The sequence below is a fragment of the Photinus pyralis genome, unplaced genomic scaffold, assembly GCF_008802855.1.
Source record: "Photinus pyralis isolate 1611_PpyrPB1 unplaced genomic scaffold, Ppyr1.3 Ppyr1.4_LG7, whole genome shotgun sequence".
Taxonomy (NCBI): Eukaryota; Metazoa; Arthropoda; class Insecta; order Coleoptera; family Lampyridae; genus Photinus; species Photinus pyralis.
The window spans coordinates 26,136,459-26,155,390 of record NW_022170738.1 but is presented as its reverse complement, the minus strand read 5'-3'; the positions used below and the strand labels follow the sequence as shown (position 1 = coordinate 26,155,390).

Sequence of the window (18,932 nt, the reverse complement as noted above, 5' to 3'; positions counted from 1 at the left end):
CAAAAACGCTCAGGAGCCGAAAAGCGCTCGGGAGCGGAAAAAGAGGTCACGAAAGAATAGCGCTCGAGCGCCGAACACTTTAAGTAAACGCTCAAGTATCGAGCACCAAGCGGCCGCTCCGAAAAGTGCTCGCGAGCGGACCACTCGCAAGTGCTTTTTCCGCTTGGAGCGTTTTTTCGAGCGGAACGCTCGCGAGCAGTACCCAGCTCTGCAAAAGGGCACTGTGAATGTTGATCGATTAGCTTCAACTTTTGGAATTGCGTTATATGTATATGGCTAAAACTATCCGCATATTGAATTTCATGCAATTCGGTTCATAACTCCAAAAGGGGCTTCTTTATTTTTTGGGCTACAGTGCCAATTCCGATCTACAAATTTGATAAAGAATCGACCTACAGAATTTCATCCTAATCGGGCCATTCGTTATCGAGATATCGTGCTAACGGACAGACGGACAGACACAGCAAAATTATAAACTCGCTAGGAGCTCGTTAATAAACAGTTTTACTTTTGTTCTGTCTTACATAGGTAGTAAGATATGATAGCATCCCAAAAAGGCCAACTTTTCATGTTCACCCTGTATCTCAGAAAGAAACGTAGGTATATTGATTCGGATTGTGGTATTAAAAGTTTCACAAAAAAGTGGCAAAATCCGCAAGTTTAAAAAAAAATGCTCGCACATCATCTATCATAATTTTTTCTTTCACATTGCTTGCACTAAAAACAAAATATACAGTGTGTGTTAAAGAGTAAACTTTGATAGAAAATTTTAAATTCGAATTCTGTGTCAATTTTTGAAATTTTTATAGGGTAGTCTGTGCTTCTTCTCTCATATGCTTCTTTTGGATCAAACTTAAAATAGTAAAATGAAAATTTGATAATATTCGCTGATGGCTTTAGAGACACGGGGAAAGTCCAAAATTGGTCAATTTTTTTAAAATTTCATTACAAAAGTGATAGTAGCGCTATTATAGGTTTACCAGCCGATTTTACGTTTATTTCCGCACAGTCGTTTTGTATAAAATCTAAACATTAAATTGACATACAGGGTGGTGACTTGCGTAACGCATCATAGGGATTTCAATGTAAAATTCATAACATGCGATTATTGGCAAATTATTTTAGAGCAAAAATGAATTAATGTTTTTTGTAGAAAATTTTTTTACGCCAATCAACCGTATTAGTTTTCAATTTTTTTCAAAACGAAAGAAAATTGGAAAAATAAAACCCGCATCTTTTCCAATAATAATCTGTGATGCCATGGAATTTTATAATACAAAAACTACGCCAATATCCGTCTTGCCATGGAATGTCTGCTATAAAACAAATCAAACTCTATCAAAAAGTATTACATTTAGAACAGCGAATTCAACATAAAGAAAGACCAAATTACTAAAAACGGTTTCCTAATATAACAATTTACAATAAATGTTCGAATAAGTCACCATTAACTGCACGACAGTAACCAAGTCGATCATAAAATCCATTTCGAACTGCTGCTAATTGATAACTGGATATCTTGTGACATTCTTCTTGAATTTTAATTCTTAACTCTTAACATTTTCAAAAGTTTACCCGGAAAAATTTTTCATAACTTTATTATTAAAACTTGTCGATAAAAATTCTCACACGCCACGACTGTTGTATGCAGAACAGCCATCTATTTGAAACCAAAGTTCTTGGTTGCCTCGTTCAACTTCTGCAGCAGCTGGAGCAATGTGTTCTAGAAGCACAATTTCCCGCGTAAAACGATTTCACCATTTCAATTTTCTCGAATAATGAATACATTTTTTATTTTATTTAATAAATTTTATAAACGAATTTTCTATTACAAGCAATAAGTAAATGTGATATCAAAAATAACAGAAGGGTTACTTTTTGTTTTAGAAAATTCCATGGCATCGCAGATTATTGAAAAAGATGCGGGTTTTATTTTTCCAATTTTCCGTCTTTTTAGGAAAAAAAATGAAAACTAATACGGTTGATTGGCGTAAAAAAATTTTTTCTACAAAAAACTTTAATACATTTTTGCTCTAAAATAATTTGCCAATAATCGCATGTTATCAATTTTACACTGAAATCCCTATGATGCGTTACGCAAGTTACCACCCTGTATATTATTATACCCTAATTCTAATTTTCGTATCGTTACAAAGTTATCTGATTCTAGTCAAACAAAATTCTTTCAAAAAATAACTGGATGCATATTCGAACACTTGTAATAATATCGAGATAAGAATAATACCTATAATAGAGGATGATCTCTCTATACAGGGTATTCCCAAATATGATGTAAATACGGAAGGGGCTAATTCTTTGACAAAACGATAATTAACTGTCTCGTTCAATACAAATGATCCGTCGTAAAATGAACAGTCTTGTGTAGGTATAAATCGTCGTGGTCCGTGGATATGATTTTGGGTATGAAATTTTCCCAACGTCCAAAAATGAATTATAACTATGTATGAATCGTTAAGGGTATGAAACAGACCATTAGCACAGGCATCAGTATGAAACGTCCAAAACATCCCCAACGCAATTAGGTACCTCCATCCATCCACAAGTTATGTGGTGTGGGTGGCTCCCACATTCCTTTCCCAAATCCGCACTTAATACGGAAACTGCATTCACCGATGTAATAATGTCTGCTCGGTCCCCGATAGAGGGCAAAAATTATTGAATTGGGAATAATAGGAATGGAATATTATACCGAAAATTAAAATTTTAGGCTTAACACCATCAAAACTGTTTAAAATAGAGTTTCATGGTCATTACGACTCGAGAAAGAAACCTTTGTTTGGTCGTGTTCGCTTGGCGCTATTATAATTTATCCTTTATACAAATTCGTGGTGTATTATACCGTTGGGTAGAAAGTTATTATTATTTACACATTAAACCACATTAGAACGTCTGCCAAATCCGTTAGTAAAATTAACAGTAATTCAAAAGAAGCTAACTGGCAAATTTCCGTTTTAAAGCGAGTGATTCTTAATTTTTTTCTCTTCGTTCGATAATGAACAGTTAGGCCGGGCTATTATAATAGTAACGTGTAAGGCATTCATTGACCATCGTGACTAGATAATTTTCTATGGAGGAAAGTTTGTTAAGAATTAACAATTCAGTTCGTGTCTCAATTTCAAATTGGAATTGGCGGCGCATTCATTGTGGGAAAATTTCGTTAGGTTGGCTGCACTGAGATTTGAGAACCAAATCAGCTGTTTCGTGTTGTGTTGTGTGAAGGTGCGTTTGAAGTCGTTATTTAAAAATTTCATTACTTTTAGTATAATTAAGTGCAAAAGAGTGGGTTTTAGTTAAACTGGTTTCTGAATGTAATGTGACCTCGCATTGGACAACTTCTAAGCGAAAGGTATGAGGAAAAACAGTCGTATTAATACAACGTCAAAGCAACTTGTGTTTAGTTTACACGTTCAAATCGATGGCCTCCCACAATACGGACGACGAAGAGGAGCCGGATTGTAAAAATTCGCCGTTGAGTTACAAGGAGCGTCGTCGCGAGGCACACACTCAAGCCGAACAAAAACGTAGAGATGCCATTAAGAAAGGCTACGATACTTTACAAGAATTGGTGCCAACATGTCAACAAACCGACGTCTCCGGTTACAAACTGAGCAAGGCGACCGTACTACAGAAATCGATCGACTACATCCAGTACTTGCAGCAGCAGAAAAAGAAGCAGGAGGACGAACGGAACGCGTTACGAAAGGAAGTCGTCGCCTTACGCATCATGCAAACGAACTACGAACAAATCGTCAAAGCGCAGCAGTCGCAGCCTAGCCATACCGAGACTCGCGTATCGGACGAAGTTAAATTTTCCGTCTTTCAACTGATAATGGAGCAGCTGTTTATGACGTTTCGTACGGTCTCCGTAAATAACTTTTCGGAACTTTCCGCCGGCGTATTCAGCTGGCTCGAGGAGTACTGCAAACCTCAGACTCTCAAAGATACCGTCCTACGCATACTGCAGCGACATAACATTATGATGCGCGATCAATCCTCAAATTAAGTGATATTCTTATTTTTTTTATTAATATTGGAATTATATGCTAGTTTTTTATGTAGAGTTTAATAAACTGTTGAACAGACAGACGCGCATTTATTCGTGTAATCTCCGGGGATATGACTCTAAACAGTAGCCAAGTGTAAGTGTTCCAAGGTAATTTCATTTGTAGTCTCAATTGTACCTTTAATCTGAGTGACCTTTGAGGATAGGTTACATCTAATCTTGGGACATAGTTGATTTGCCCTGGAAACTTTCCAAGTGGTGAGTAATCCATTAAATCAGCCGAAAGATTTCTCTCACGGCTGCCTCAAACGGTGCTATTCTGTTGTGCGAGAATATTTTTTCTAATTTTTAAATTATATAGTACCCTACCCAAGGAAATGTAAATTTTTAATGTTGGCAACATCTGGTTTTTTGTGAAAATTTTTAGTACTACCAACATAAGAGTAAAAAATGGTGGGTTTATACAAGATTACCTATATCAGTTCACTATTAACAATCATTAAGAAATAGCCAAACGAAACAAAGGATTATTGCGCGTTGCTAACCAACGAAACCATCCTGAGCTTAGGGAATTAATGATGTATAAACCCACCAAATAACCAATCCAATACCATAGCTAGAAGGCCAAGGCGTAGAGTATATCCATAGAACATAAGAGACTCCTTCATATCAACCTGTGAACAATCAAATGGTACTCAGTCCTTGTACTATTACATATATTGCTCAAACTGTGTACATCAAATTATTCCAGTGATTTACCCCTCGAGATTGCATCAACTTGAGTGGACAGAACTTTAAGGACTCTGCCACACAGAGCGCGGTCTGCGATATCCGAGGCGATATCTGTCTTATATGTAGGTAAATGCATTGTACCTGTAAAACAGAGAGTGTTCTGGCCGCGCGACTGCCCGCGTTTAACAGAATACAAATATCGCAGACCGCTCTCTGTGTGGCAGAGCCTTCCATCGTAACATTTTAAATTTACGAATTTTTATGAAAAAAATTTGACGTACATCACACTGTCTTTTTGTCTTTCTTTTTGGTAAAAAGCGAGGTAAAAAGTAAAGGTAAACAAATCATTGAAATAAATAAATACTTAACAGTTTTGCAATTTTATATTGCTGCGTGCAATGATATGCGGTCAAAATATGTACCACCCAACAGACACCTACCTAGCTAAGGTCTGTATAATGGGAACTGGCAGTTGCGTCATATCTAGGTTATCTCTCTTTAATACACGCAAGTTGGAAGTAACAGAAAATTGATGTCCTTAACGAGGTTCTTAGACCTTGATATATCAAGTCGCATGTTGGATGACGTTTGGCGTTTGCCACTTGTCAGTCATCATAACAAAGACTATCCTCCTCCAGGATAAATAAATAATAAACAAAATCAATATATGATGTACCCTCGGATGTACCTTAAAGCCAGATTAACATTATCGGTCACATCACAGTCAGATTATGGTCCGGTCACGGTGCGGTCAATTCGAGGGTCAATTATTGCACCGTGTATTCCTTAAGGCCCGTCAGAACATGTTCATAAGAAATACATGCTACAATGATAGCATCACGAATTTCTCCATTTTTTGTACTATGCGATCAAAAATGAGTTGCTGTCGACTATTTCGTCACCTTTGGAATTTTTGTTTCCATTGGAAATCGTATTTAATTTGAACTTCCAAAGGCGACTCCACAGCACCTTATTTTTGATCACCCGTTATATCAACCATATGCATAGTTTATGTTGTCATTTATCTGTTTTCACAAACACTTTTTAAATTTTTGTTTTACAGCTAAACAACTCGGCTTGCCTAAAGTACAAGAGAATCAAAATTTACTAGGCTCATAAACACACGTGACAAACTTTTTAAAAAATACTTAGCAACAAATAAAGTACAACAAATTCACTCCACAGACGAAAATAAAAACACAAAGTCGATTATACCTACTATAAAGAAATTTTTGTAATACAATAATAGTTTTTTCGATTTTCCTCCGTAGCCACTACATTGGAAAATTCAAAATTTTGTATGAGTCTCAGCTCCATCTCTCATGCCTTAACGTTTCTTATTAGTCACGGTGATAACTTTAGTTATGCAGAAGACTTGTGGAAGGATTTCTAGGATTGTGGAGGTTTCTCTTGCTTTGAATATATATTTTTCTTTACACTCCCTGCATGATTAAAATGTTTATAAGATCACACAGCTTCCCATGCGAGTTGTGTAATATTATGTCGAATGCAGTTGATATGCATGAGCCAGTTGTTCAAAATTGTGTCGTGAAGTAAGAAAAAACTCAAATTAGCCTCCTTCGCATCTCACTTCACATTGTGCGATCAGTCCATATTTCTCTTTGTGTTAGAATAATATTCGTGACGTAAGTACCATCTAATTCATGGCGATTGATGTGGAGACTACTACAAAATGTGTAGGCCGGTACATACCGACTTAATAAAAAAACTATTTCTAGACATAAACGAATGTGATGATCCAAGACTTGCATCAAGATGTGTCGCTAATGCTGAATGCTGCAACGTTCCCGCCCATTTCGTCTGCAAATGTTTGCCTGGATATCATGGCGATGGTGAAATTGCATGTTTAGGTAAGGCAGTTTTCGTAAAACTGTTGCATCGTTTAATGTGCCGCTTTAGATATCGACGAATGTGCAAAGCCGGGAGCGTGTGGAAGAAATGCCCTTTGCCAAAATTTGCCCGGAAACTATACGTGTACGTGCCCGCTGGGCTCCCGCGGAAATCCGTACGATGGAGTAAGTCGACGTCTAGGTACCTAGAGTTGGGGGTTAATTTGTAATTGTAGTGCACTGATGTCGACGAATGTGAAGATGAGAATGCTTGCGGACCTGGTGCTGTCTGTACAAATTTGGATGGTAGCAAACAGTGCAGTTGTCCACCCGGTTACCAAGGAGATGCTTACACTACAGGTTGCGATGACGTTGATGAATGCGCGAGACACCCGTGCGGGAAGAATGCTAAATGTACGAATCTGGAGGGCACCTTCAGCTGTACCTGTCCCAAAGGATATGCAGGAGATCCGTTGGTAATCTGCTCAGGTGAGTACCATTCAAATTTTGTGGACAAATGTATATATCTAAAACGAAACAATCGTGAAGACTGATTTTCTGTTGTCGTACAAAAATATATTTTTTGTAACTAATCGTAATTAGTGTGAATAACAGTTTTTAACCAACACAGCCCGTTGTTGAAAATCACTCTTCATATACACACACGATTTGCTTACCGCCGATATATGTAACCGTGCACTAATGCTGTCGTTAGATATTAACGAGTGTGACTCAAATCCATGCGCACAAAACGCGAAATGCGTCAACACTAACGGGAGCTTCAGTTGCTTATGTCCGGAGGGATATACCGGCTCAGCTCACGAAGAATGCCTGGATATCAACGAATGTGGTCGGCCTAACTCATGTGGGATAAACGCTAAATGCATTAATCTACTGGGATCATACAAATGTATCTGCCCTCCTGGTTTTATTGGCCAAGGGCAGCTATATTGCGAAAGTTAGTGCTTTTATTAAAATTTCGCTTACGCTTATAACTCCATTTTCATCTATTTACTTACCTATGGCTTTCTTGTGCAACAAATTATGTTTTTGTACAGATGTTGTTCTTGTTTCTTTTTTCTTTGTGATAATGATTTAGTTTCACTTTCAGCGCTCATATCTTGCAAATTTTATATCTTATCTTGTCTTTACTGTTCTGTTTCTTGCAGTATTTTCTTTAGGTTTTATGTTTGATTTTTTGAAAACATCCCATTGTAACCACATTTCTGTAGATATAAATGAATGTGACACGAATCCTTGTGGAAAGAATGCAGTGTGTAAAGACACAATCGGCGGATTCCTCTGTTCGTGTAAGGAGGACTATACCGGAGATCCATTTAAAGGATGCGTGGATATTGATGAGTGCGTTGCTTTGGAGAAACCGTGCGGAAACTTTGCCATTTGCGAGAATGCAGCTCCGGGCTATAACTGCATTTGCCCTCAGGGATATCGGGGGAACCCATCGCCCCAAGTTGCTTGCGAACAGGTAAAAGTGATCGAGCGCTTGCAATTCTGTTTTATTCGTAATTTTAGTTTGATGTGAATATTTTATGCAAATCGAATTTTGACTGCACTAATAACGCCGAATGTGTAGACAGTCAGTGTTTTTGTCAAAAAGGGTTCGTTCCGCAAGGCGCGACCTGCGTTGATATTAACGAATGTGAAGCGCATCCATGCGGTACTTTTTCGATGTGCACAAATACACCCGGTAGCTTTCATTGCGAATGTGAAAGTGGATACATCGGTGCGCCACCTAGGATACAATGTAAGGCACCTTGTGAGGACGTAAAATGTGGTCAGCACGCTTTTTGTAAACCGGACGGACAAGAAGCATACTGTATTTGTGAAGATGGTTGGACTTTTAATCCTAGTGATATAGCAGCTGGTTGTATTGGTAAGTGACTTTTATTTGACTACATCAGACATAGCCGTTGCTAGAGTACTTGGCGCTTGTGGCTAATGGATCTTTAGTACAGTATCTGAAAATTATTCTCATTTGGGCAGGCGACGCTCTAAAGCCGATTTGGTTGGCCAATCTTGAACGTATAGGGCATAGAGTATAAACAAGTTATAATATTTTTATTTTGTTATCTAAGATCTGGCATCTAAATACATATAATGGAAACCTTGTCGCGTGAAATGAACCTTTATCACACACAGAGATTTTCAAAATATTTCAAACATATGTTTTTGTAATTGTTGTGGGTCATTTGCATAATTTAAACCTGCTGTACGTATTTCTGCGCCCCTTGGATCAGAAAATGCCCCGCTGTAGCTTCTTCTCTCGTTATTAAAACCAACTAGCCTACCTGTCGCTGTCTTTTTAAACATTTCAATAGAAATTAGGCCTTTATTTTTAGACCAGTAAATGACCGTTTTGGCGTGTAATTTTTCGCGCCTCGCCGGATTTATTTGAAAATTTGGATTTAGGTTCCTCTTACCCTCTACTTCAAAGGTGAACTTGAGCCCAGGGTTGCTTTTACTTGGGGGGTGAATGCCACTCCTTCTTGGGGGGGAAAAAGATACGTTCAAAATAAATTGATAAATTGAGTAATTCTAAGCAACTTTTGTTATACAGGGTGGTGACTTGCGTCACGCATCATTGGGATTTCAATGTAAAATTCATAATATGCGATTATTGGCTCCCCAAATTATTTTAAAGCAAAAATGTATTAAGATTTTTTGTAGAAAAAAATTTTTTACGTCAATCAACCGTGTTAGTTTTCAATTTTTTGCATAAAAAAGACGGAAAATTGGAAAATAAAACCCACATCTTTTTCAATAGTCTGTGATGCCATGGAATTTTATAATACAAAAATTACGCCAATATCCGTCATGCCATGGAATGTCTGCTATAAAACAAATCAAATTTTATCAAAAAGTATTATATTTAGAACAGCGAATTCGACATAAAGAAAGACCAAATTACTAAACGCGGTTTCCTGATATAACAATTTACAATAAATGTTCGAGTAAGTCACCATTAACTGCAATACAGTAACCCAGTCGATCATAAAATCCATTTCGAACTGCTGCTAATTGATAACTGGATAAGTATCTTTTTGTTTTAGAAAATTCCATGGCATCGTAGATTATTGAAAAAGATGCGGGTTTTTTTTTCCAATTTTCCGTCTTTACATGAAAAAAATTGAAAACTAATACGGTTGATTGGTGTAAAAAAATTTTTTCTACAAAAAATCTTAATACATTTTTGCTCTAAAATAATTTGGGGAGCCAATAATCGCATGTTATGAATTTTACATTGCAATCCCTATGATGCGTTACGCAAGTCACCACCCTGTATAGAGTTTTTTCACTAAGTCAATAGTATTCGAGTTATTTGCGAGTGAAAATGTTCATTTTTCAACAAAAAAAAACACGCTTTCAGACAGTTTTTCGCAAATAACTCTAAAAGTAAGTATTGTATCGAAAAAAGTATTCTTAGCAAAAATATAGCTTATAAAAAAACAAACAAAATGGTCTATATATGAAGTCTGTAGACCCAGTAGAAGCAGAGTTGTAGCTCATGAAAGGTAGGTTCTCATTCGTCAAATTCCAAATCGAGTACTTCAACGTGAAATAACCAAAAAATGAGGCACTTTTCGGGAAAAACTTATGAATACTTTTTTTAAAGTGTTTGAAAAAACCTTTCTTTTTGTTTTTTAGAAAAGTTAGCATCAAAACTAAGTGAGTTACGCTCAAAATAAAGTTGGTCTTTTTTTTTGGTAAAAAAAATCAAGGAAATCACCCCCTAATTAGCACCCCAATTGTAATTAAGCGTTACCGCTTTACAGTTTACTTTATTTATGTAATGTTTATATGATCTGTAAGTTTGACCGGTGCAAAGTGCTTATTTTAAAAATTAAAAAAATGTAGTTTTGAAGTAAAAAAAAATTTTGAAATTTTGAAAAATTACTTTTTTTTTCAAAATAACTTCAAAAGTATTAGTGATACGAAAAATGCACAAGAATAAAAAGTAGTAGTGTAGCTTTTGCTTTTCTGAACATTTTGCTTTTTTTTTTGTTTTTCTGTAAAACAAAAATTGGTTAAGATATGGCCAAAGTTTGCATACACTCGACATTAGTGACTCATTACAACCCTTTTAAAAATAAGGGTTAAAAAAAATTAATTTGAATAATTTAAAAATAAATGTTATTGTTGTCTATTTGTTATTGAAAATCTAGAGATCTAGGACGTATGTCAAACAATAAGGGTTGTTTTTTTAATTGAAATAAAATAAATTCGTAAAATTGTAATTAAAAAATTACTGTATATACAGTATCAATGAAGAAAAAAAATTACTACAACTATTCGAATTTCTTCGCAAGGGTAGAAATTGGTAGAAAATAAAAATATTAAAGAAATCTAAATTTAATTGAATATAAAAAATAAACAGCAACCAACGGCACAAGTCCAATTTTGAAGTGGAGGGTAAGAATAACATAAATCCAAATTTCCATGCAAATCAGTGGAGTCAAAGTATTCTATGACATTGTTTTAATTATAACTATTTTAGAGGTAAGATTTAGGGGTTAAACTGTGATAAAATCTTAAGTTATGTTGTTTCATGTTAATTGATATTTATTCACTCCTTTAAAAGATGATTTGAATCTATTACCCGCTTTAATTTACAATTATACGATTTTTTTCTAATAGGGGTAGTTTTTCCCCTAAAAAATAGTGGAGGGTAAGTAGAACCTAAATCCACATTTTCATGCCATTCGGTGGAGACGCGGAAAATTACACAGTATCGCCGTATTCCACGTTCATTTACTGGCCTATTTAGTCTCCAAACCTTCCTGGATGACATAATTGCAGAAATCAACAATCATTTTGTTAGCCAGCAGTACCTATTTCATGTTTAAGCTTATCAAAAATTTCAATTGAGTGCCTTAGTAGTTATTGTGTCGATGGGAAAAAATCTACAATGGAGTTCTCCCACAATTAATTTCACAAAGTGACAACCTAACTTTAACCTTCCAGATATAAACGAATGTGAGAAAAACTACGGTCCGAATGGGAAATGTGGCCTTAACGCGGTATGCGAAAATTCACCCGGAAGCTTCTCCTGCTACTGTCCCGAAGGTTACACGGGAAACGCGCAAATGCAATGTCTTGATATCGACGAATGTTCGAAACCAAATGCATGCGGCGTTGGTGCCATCTGTAAGAACAGCCCCGGATCGTACACTTGCGTATGTCCTGACGGATCGGTGCCCGATCCCGACCCGTATACGCAGTGTAGCGAAATTGTGAAATGTAAGGCGAAGGAAGATTGTCCGGGAAATGGAATTTGTGACCCTCAAAAGCGTTGTATTTGTCCTGAACCGAACGTTGGCAACGACTGTAGACGTATGTATAAACAAAGCCCTTACGACTATGTCTTACATAATTAAACCCTAGATCCTTGCGAATCAGTTTTTTGTGGTCCCAATCAGCATTGTATGCTTCTAAACCACGAGGCCAAATGTATTTGTAGCGCTGGTTATACTAGCACTCACGCAGGATGTGTAGACATTGACGAATGTATTGGAAACCCGTGTGCGCTGGGAGGAATTTGTAAAAATGAACCGGGTGGTTTTTCATGTGAGTGCCCGGGAGGTACATCGGGAGACCCGTACAGATCCGGATGTTCAAAGTCGGAACAACCCATGACTTGCTCGGCTGCAAATCCTTGCCCTAGTGGAGAACAGTGCATAACCGATGATTATTTAGGCCAAAGCGCTTGTATTTGCGTGCAAGGTTACGTTAGAGACAAAAATACTGGAGGATGTAGAGACATCAATGAATGCACAGAACTGAGAGATAAACCTGCGTGTGGGTTAAGTGCGATTTGTAAAAATTTACCGGGAAGCTATGATTGTCAATGTCCACCTGGATATAATGGAAATCCCTTCTCTGAGTGCATAGGTATGTGCTATTGATTTATTTCAGACCTTAATTAATGCATTGCTTTTAGAATGCAATACGCCTGAATGTCGGTGTCAACCACCTTACAAACTAATGGATGGCAATTGCGTGCTGGCTGGGTGTTCAAAAGGTGAACCTTGCCCAGCAGGCGCAGAATGTATAACAATCACAGGAGGTGTTAGCTACTGTGCGTGTCCTAAAGGCTATCAAACTATGACTGACGGTTCGTGCGAAGATCTAAACGAGTGCACCCTAACTGACGCGTGTGGTTACGGGGCGGAATGCGTGAATACTCAAGGCTCCTACGAATGCCATTGTCCTCCTGGATATGACGGTGATGCGTATAATGGTCACTGCTCACCAGCGCACAAGAGATGTATTAACGATAATGACTGTTCAGCAAACGAGAAGTGCGTACAACCCGGAGAGTGCATTTGCCCGCCGCCGTTCTTTAGCGATAGACAAGATGGTTCCTGTAGAAATCCATGTGAGAGATTCCCTTGTGGAATCAATGCAAAATGCACGCCGAGTGATCCCCCAAGGTGTATGTGCCTGAACGGCTTTAAAGGCGATGCTCTCCAAGGTTGTGTCGATGTAGATGAATGCCTGAGTAACCCATGCGCCTATGCTGCTCACTGCTTAAACGAAAAAGGGGGCTACAAATGCGTTTGTCCGAAGGGAATGGTTGGTGATCCTTATAAATCGGGGTGTATTCTCGATCTGAATGGTAGCAGCAAAGCCGAATGTACCACTAATAACGATTGCGCTAGTACACTTGCCTGCGTCGATGGTACTTGTATCAGTCCGTGCGGTTCACTACTCTGTGGACCTAACGCTTACTGCGAACCTGAGAATCATGCAGCTTGGTGCAGATGTTCAGTCGGATTTACTAAAAACGAGGATGGCGAATGTGTTTCGTGTAAGTATCTAGTTTTACTGAAACTTCAATTATGATCACAAATCCACTATCTAATGATTTAACTTAATCTATTATTACAGTATGCGATGGGTATCTTTGCGCATCTGGTGCACAGTGCATTGTAACCAACTCCGGTCCAACTTGCAAGTGTATCGAAGGTTTGAGCGGAAATCCATTCCCAGGCGGTGACTGTACGACGGACGTCTGCTCCGCAGCAAATCCTTGCGCACACCCGAGCGTGTGCATTGGCGGTCGCTGCAAGGAGACCTGCGAAGGTGTCGTTTGTGGAATTGACGCCCATTGCGACGTTGCCACAAATAAATGCGTGTGTAGACCATCTTTCATTGGCAACCCCGATCTCATTTGCGTACCACGTAAGTACAACTGCAAGATTTTCTTAACAAATTCGTCAACGAATATTTTAGCGATCGAAAAACCGAAGTGCGCGCCCGGTTGTGGGAAGAACGCCCACTGCGAGTACTTCGTTATAAACCAATGCGTCTGTGATCCGGGTACCACTGGAAATCCTTATACCGAATGTAACAGTTTGGCAGCAACCTGCGCGACTGCCAAATGCGGTATTGGCGCCAAATGTAAAGAAACCTTTAATAGCGTCGAATGCTACTGCCCTCCCGCCTTTAAAGGAAATCCTTACGTTCAATGCCACGATATAGACGAGTGTATCAACAATGCTTGTGGCGACCACGCGGTCTGCATCAACACTATTGGAAGTTACGATTGCAGATGCAAAGAAGGTTTTATGGGTAATCCATTCGTGCTGTGCTCAAAAATGGATGGAGGAATATGTCTGGATGCCGGGTCGTGCCGTTGCAGTAACGATGTTCTTTGCCCAGCAGGATTTTTATGCGATAATGGACGATGTAGGAACGTATGCGAGGATATCAGATGTGGACCTAAAGCTTTATGCGATGCGGGACGCTGCATTTGTCCCCCTGGTTTTGTTGGAAATGCTAACGATTTGATTTCCGGCTGTAAATTGCGGAGACAATGCCATAACGATGCCGAGTGTTCCGACTTAGAAATATGCTTCCAGCTTGGGAAAGGTGTTAGAAAATGTGTGGATGCGTGTAGCAAAGTACAGTGCGGCCCGAACGCGCTTTGCGTCAGCGCAAATCACAGATCCACCTGTATTTGTGCGCCTGAGTATAAGGGCAACCCGAGTGATTTACTCCTAGGTTGCCAGTTGGAAGAGCGCAAACCACCAAGAGAATGTGATCACGATGTAGATTGTCCTTCAGGATCGATCTGCGATATTGATATGAGTGGGATTAACAAATGCGTGGATCCTTGTGCAACGGTAGCATGTGGACTTCACGAGTACTGCCAACTGGACCAATTCAAACATCCAACTTGTGTCTGCAAATCGGATTACAAGTGGAACCCAATTTCATCAGTTTGTGAAAAACCTTCGGTGCCCGATTGTATTGTTGACAATGACTGCCAGCAAGTTGCGAGATGTGTTCCAGACGCTTTGGGTGTTCCTAAATGTGTTCAGGTGTGCTCGCAATTTACCTGTCCACCTAACTCGATTTGCATTGCGCAGTCGCATAAGGGACATTGCCAGTGTTTGCCAGGTTTTACCGGAAACCCACGAGATCGCAGTGGATGTCAACCTGCAATACAAAACGAGTGTGGCTCAGACGCACAATGTGCCGAACATCAAATCTGTAGAAAACATCACGAGTCTGACGCGCTTGTTTGTCAGTCAGCCTGCGACAGCCTTACCTGTGGTCCTCACGCCGTTTGTATCGTTAATAACCACGTACCTCAGTGCCAATGCCCGCCCGGACCTTACGTCGGCGACCCCACCAATCTAAGCACCGGATGTAGAACCGTCCCTTGCGTTTACAACCTTGACTGTCCACCTCAGCAGCTTTGCAACAGGTTAACCCACACATGCACCGATGTCTGCGAGGAAGAATCTTGCGGCCTAAACGCCGTATGCATATCAGAAAATCACAAAGCAACCTGCCAGTGTCCACCGGGATATCGTGCCAATCCCATACCAGAAGTCGAATGCAAGTTATTAGAAGTTTGTAAACCGAATCCCTGTCACGCGTCGGCCGTATGCGAATCGACATCGAATGGACCTGTCTGCAAATGTCCACAAAATACGATAGGAGATCCGATTTTGTCCGGTTGTCGTCCTGAAGGAGATTGTCCAAACGGTAACGTCGATTGTCCAGTACAATCCGTCTGTCACGCCGGTAAATGCGTGAACCCTTGCGATGAATTGGTATGCGGACCTAACGCTCTTTGCCAAGTGATAAACCGCGCGCCGTTGTGCACATGTCCGCCTTCGTTTTTGCCTGGTCCTCAAGGTCCGAAAAGTGGCTGCATAAGGATCTCGACGAGTTGTAGTAGCGATCATGACTGTGGCAGTGAAGTTTGCTTCAACGGTCAATGTAAAGCGGTTTGCAGAAGTAACGAGGACTGTCTTTACGGAGAACGCTGCCTGCAAAAGATGTGTATGATACCTTGTGTCGGACACAGCCAATGTCGAGATAATCAAGCTTGCGTCAATGGAATGTGCCTGTTGGGATGTCGCAGTAACAAAAATTGTCCACACGATCAAGCTTGTATTAACAACAAATGTCAAAATCCGTGCGAACAGGAAGGAGTGTGCGGACCGAATGCCCTTTGCTCTTGCGTTCAACATTCGACAACATGCAAATGCCCAGCTGGATTTCAAGGAAATCCTACACCAGAGGAAGGCTGTGTTAGATCTTTCATTCTCTGTGCGGCTACAAATGACTGCCCTGCGGCGCATATGTGCATTGCAAATCAGTGCTCAATGCCCTGCTCAGAAGCTTCCATGTGTGCTGTAGGAGAACGTTGCATGGACAATAATTGTGTGAAAGTGTGCTTCGGCGACAGCAACTGTTTACCTGGAGAAGTTTGCAAGAAGGGTGTATGCAAAATAGGTTGCGCAACACATACCGACTGTACTCCGAATCACATTTGTGTACGCGGTAATTGCCAATGCGCTAACGGATTTATCAACGAGAATAATCAGTGCATTGACGTAAATGAATGCAACAACAGATCTTGTCCCTCAAGCGCTATATGTGTGAACACACCGGGATCGTATAGGTGCAGTTGCCCCGAAGGATACATTGGCGATCCCTTCATTGCGCCTGGTTGTTCGCTACCAAACCAATGTCGTCGAGATTCTGAATGCGGCAACTCGTTAGCCTGCCACGAAGGTCGATGCACTAATCCGTGTGCAGTGTTAAAATGTGGCCACAATGCACTTTGCAATGTATTCGATCATAGTGCCGCGTGCTCCTGTCCGACTGGTTATTTGGGAGATCCATTGGACACTCATTTGGGTTGTTTTAAGGTGGAATGCGTCAGCAGTACCTATTGTCCCAGTGACAAATATTGTGATATCAACAGTAACAAATGCATGAGTAAGTACTGTTTTTATATACTTGGTTGAATAGATTATCTGACTCAAACTCAACTTGCAATCTCTACTCAATACTACACAATAACAACGAGTCATTATCGAGCCAAATTTAGTTTTTATCAAGAAATATTCAGTCCAATTCTGTAACTAACAAGTTTGCAATATTGCTAACTATAGCAAGATTGCTGTACTATCCCGCCGAAGATCAAATTCACCGTTTCGATTCTGGTCAGGAAAATATTGCGTTGCCAATACTCACACACGTTGAATAAGTGTTAGTAAACACAAGGAAAACCTGTTGGTATTATAACAACCAACGAATTCTTCAAAAACCTTACAACTTTATTTTGAATGACTTTTTATTATTTTTCATACATTTGCATTCATTGACATTTGCCTATTCATCTCAAAAATATTAGCTGTGTTACGACAATTGCCTTAGATCATATCGTACATGGACTGCTATTAGCCCTATGCTTTCAATACAAAATGGGTGGTCACGGATAGAGGGCACTGTAGTCGTGGGTATGTGAATCTCACGGTAAACTAAAGTCGTGTAAACACCACGTGACTTTAGGAGTCATGAAATACATTACGGCTTATGGAAAATACTTGCGCGGCTCCACTATTTATTTTTTTACTCCGGATCCGTTCAACATAGAGCTACGAAATTTCAATAAGAGCTTGTCAATAGTACACACAATCAAATTATGATGTTCGTTAATTTTTAATAACACTAAAAATAATTAATTTTTAGGTTTAAAGTATTGAAGATAAAACGATGTTAGTAAATCCGTATTTTTCTATCTTTACATCGTCATATTTCTTTTTTTAGGAACTATATCATTTTAATCCTTTCGGTGTCTTAAACTAGAATGATATGCGCCTCCAATTATGCGCATGTAAAGCCTTATCTGGTATTAGTATAGTTTTAACAAGCCCTACAAAATCGCGCATTTATTATCCGCACAGAGCAAAATTCACCATGCGAGAAACTTTTTTGTTATTGCTATAATTGTATAACATATATCGAATGGAATTGTGGCCAAAGGACACAAAAATGTTCTTGTTTCAAATAATTGTTAGTAATCGATTTTCAAATAAATTGTGTTTGTGAGAAATTTACATTAAACTTATAAAATTAAAAATATTATCAGTCAAAAGTATGGAGTATATCTTATATCTTCGTTAATATGAATTTTGCAGTACATAAAGTATTTTAGTTATACTGCTCGTATGAAAGTGAAATGGGAAATTTCTCTTGTCCGCCTGTGAGGCCTGGTAAGTATCGTAGGCTTTCATCTTCGTTCTATGAATAAATAAAAATAACCTTCTGAATAAGGAAGTTTTAAAAAATAACTTTTTCTATCCAACTTACAGCAGTTTTAGTAAAAAGTACACCTTAAATAGGCAGTGCCGGACTGGTCCAGGCCGCTAAGCCGCTCAAGCGGACGGGGCTCTCGTAGGCCGGCGAAGTGGGGCTTCCACCGCGGGGGCTCACTAACACGGCTAACCGAGGCTCCGCAATGTGGAGTAGCGAGAAACGCCCGAGCGGAACCACCATTTGCGTTTTGCTTCTGGAAAGTGCAAGTTGTTTGAAATAAAAATGCAAATTTCCTTGTATTTTTTTCGGAGGGGGGTGTCTTGAGTGTGGGTGCTTTTTGATCATTACGCGCCCGGGGCGCTTACCAACCCAGTCCAGCCCTAGGAATAGGTACCATGATCGGCGCGTGCAAAGGAAGTTATTTCTTACCAATTTTCATATGATATTATGTTGCTCAGATTTCAATAAACCCTACAAATATAAAATTAATAATATATTTCAAGAATATAGACACAGTCATATTTTAAAACCCCGCTTTAGCGGCCTAGCGGCCTGCGCCAGTCCGGCACTGCCTATTCTCTACAAGCTGTACTTTTTACTAAAACTGCTGTAAGTTGGATAGAAAAAGTTATTTTTTAAAACTTCTTTATTCAAAAGGTTATTTTTATTTATTCATAGAACGAAGATGAAAGCCTACGATACTAATATTTTTAATTTTATAAGTTTAATGTAAATTTAAA

General features: G+C 39.1%; 2 protein-coding genes across 2 annotated transcripts in view; both read left to right on the top strand.

Moving 5' to 3' along the window:
* Nucleotides 1-18,932, top strand: part of LOC116176069 — a 176,383-nt gene that overhangs the window by 57,054 nt on the left and 100,397 nt on the right. The window contains 11 exon segments of the mRNA XM_031494536.1: nucleotides 6,496-6,627; nucleotides 6,677-6,792; nucleotides 6,843-7,095; nucleotides 7,322-7,564; nucleotides 7,839-8,092; nucleotides 8,140-8,500; nucleotides 11,590-11,958; nucleotides 12,010-12,516; nucleotides 12,566-13,435; nucleotides 13,516-13,809; nucleotides 13,861-16,869. Of these exon segments, the coding sequence (XP_031350396.1) occupies nucleotides 6,496-6,627; nucleotides 6,677-6,792; nucleotides 6,843-7,095; nucleotides 7,322-7,564; nucleotides 7,839-8,092; nucleotides 8,140-8,500; nucleotides 11,590-11,958; nucleotides 12,010-12,516; nucleotides 12,566-13,435; nucleotides 13,516-13,809; nucleotides 13,861-16,869 (6,408 nt within the window).
* LOC116176068 (max-like protein X) lies at nucleotides 3,195-4,105 on the top strand. The gene is made up of 2 exons (XM_031494535.1): nucleotides 3,195-3,367; nucleotides 3,420-4,105. The coding sequence occupies exon 2, from the start codon at nucleotides 3,437-3,439 to the stop codon at nucleotides 4,022-4,024; it is 588 nt and encodes a 195-aa protein (XP_031350395.1). The 5' UTR covers nucleotides 3,195-3,367; nucleotides 3,420-3,436; the 3' UTR covers nucleotides 4,025-4,105.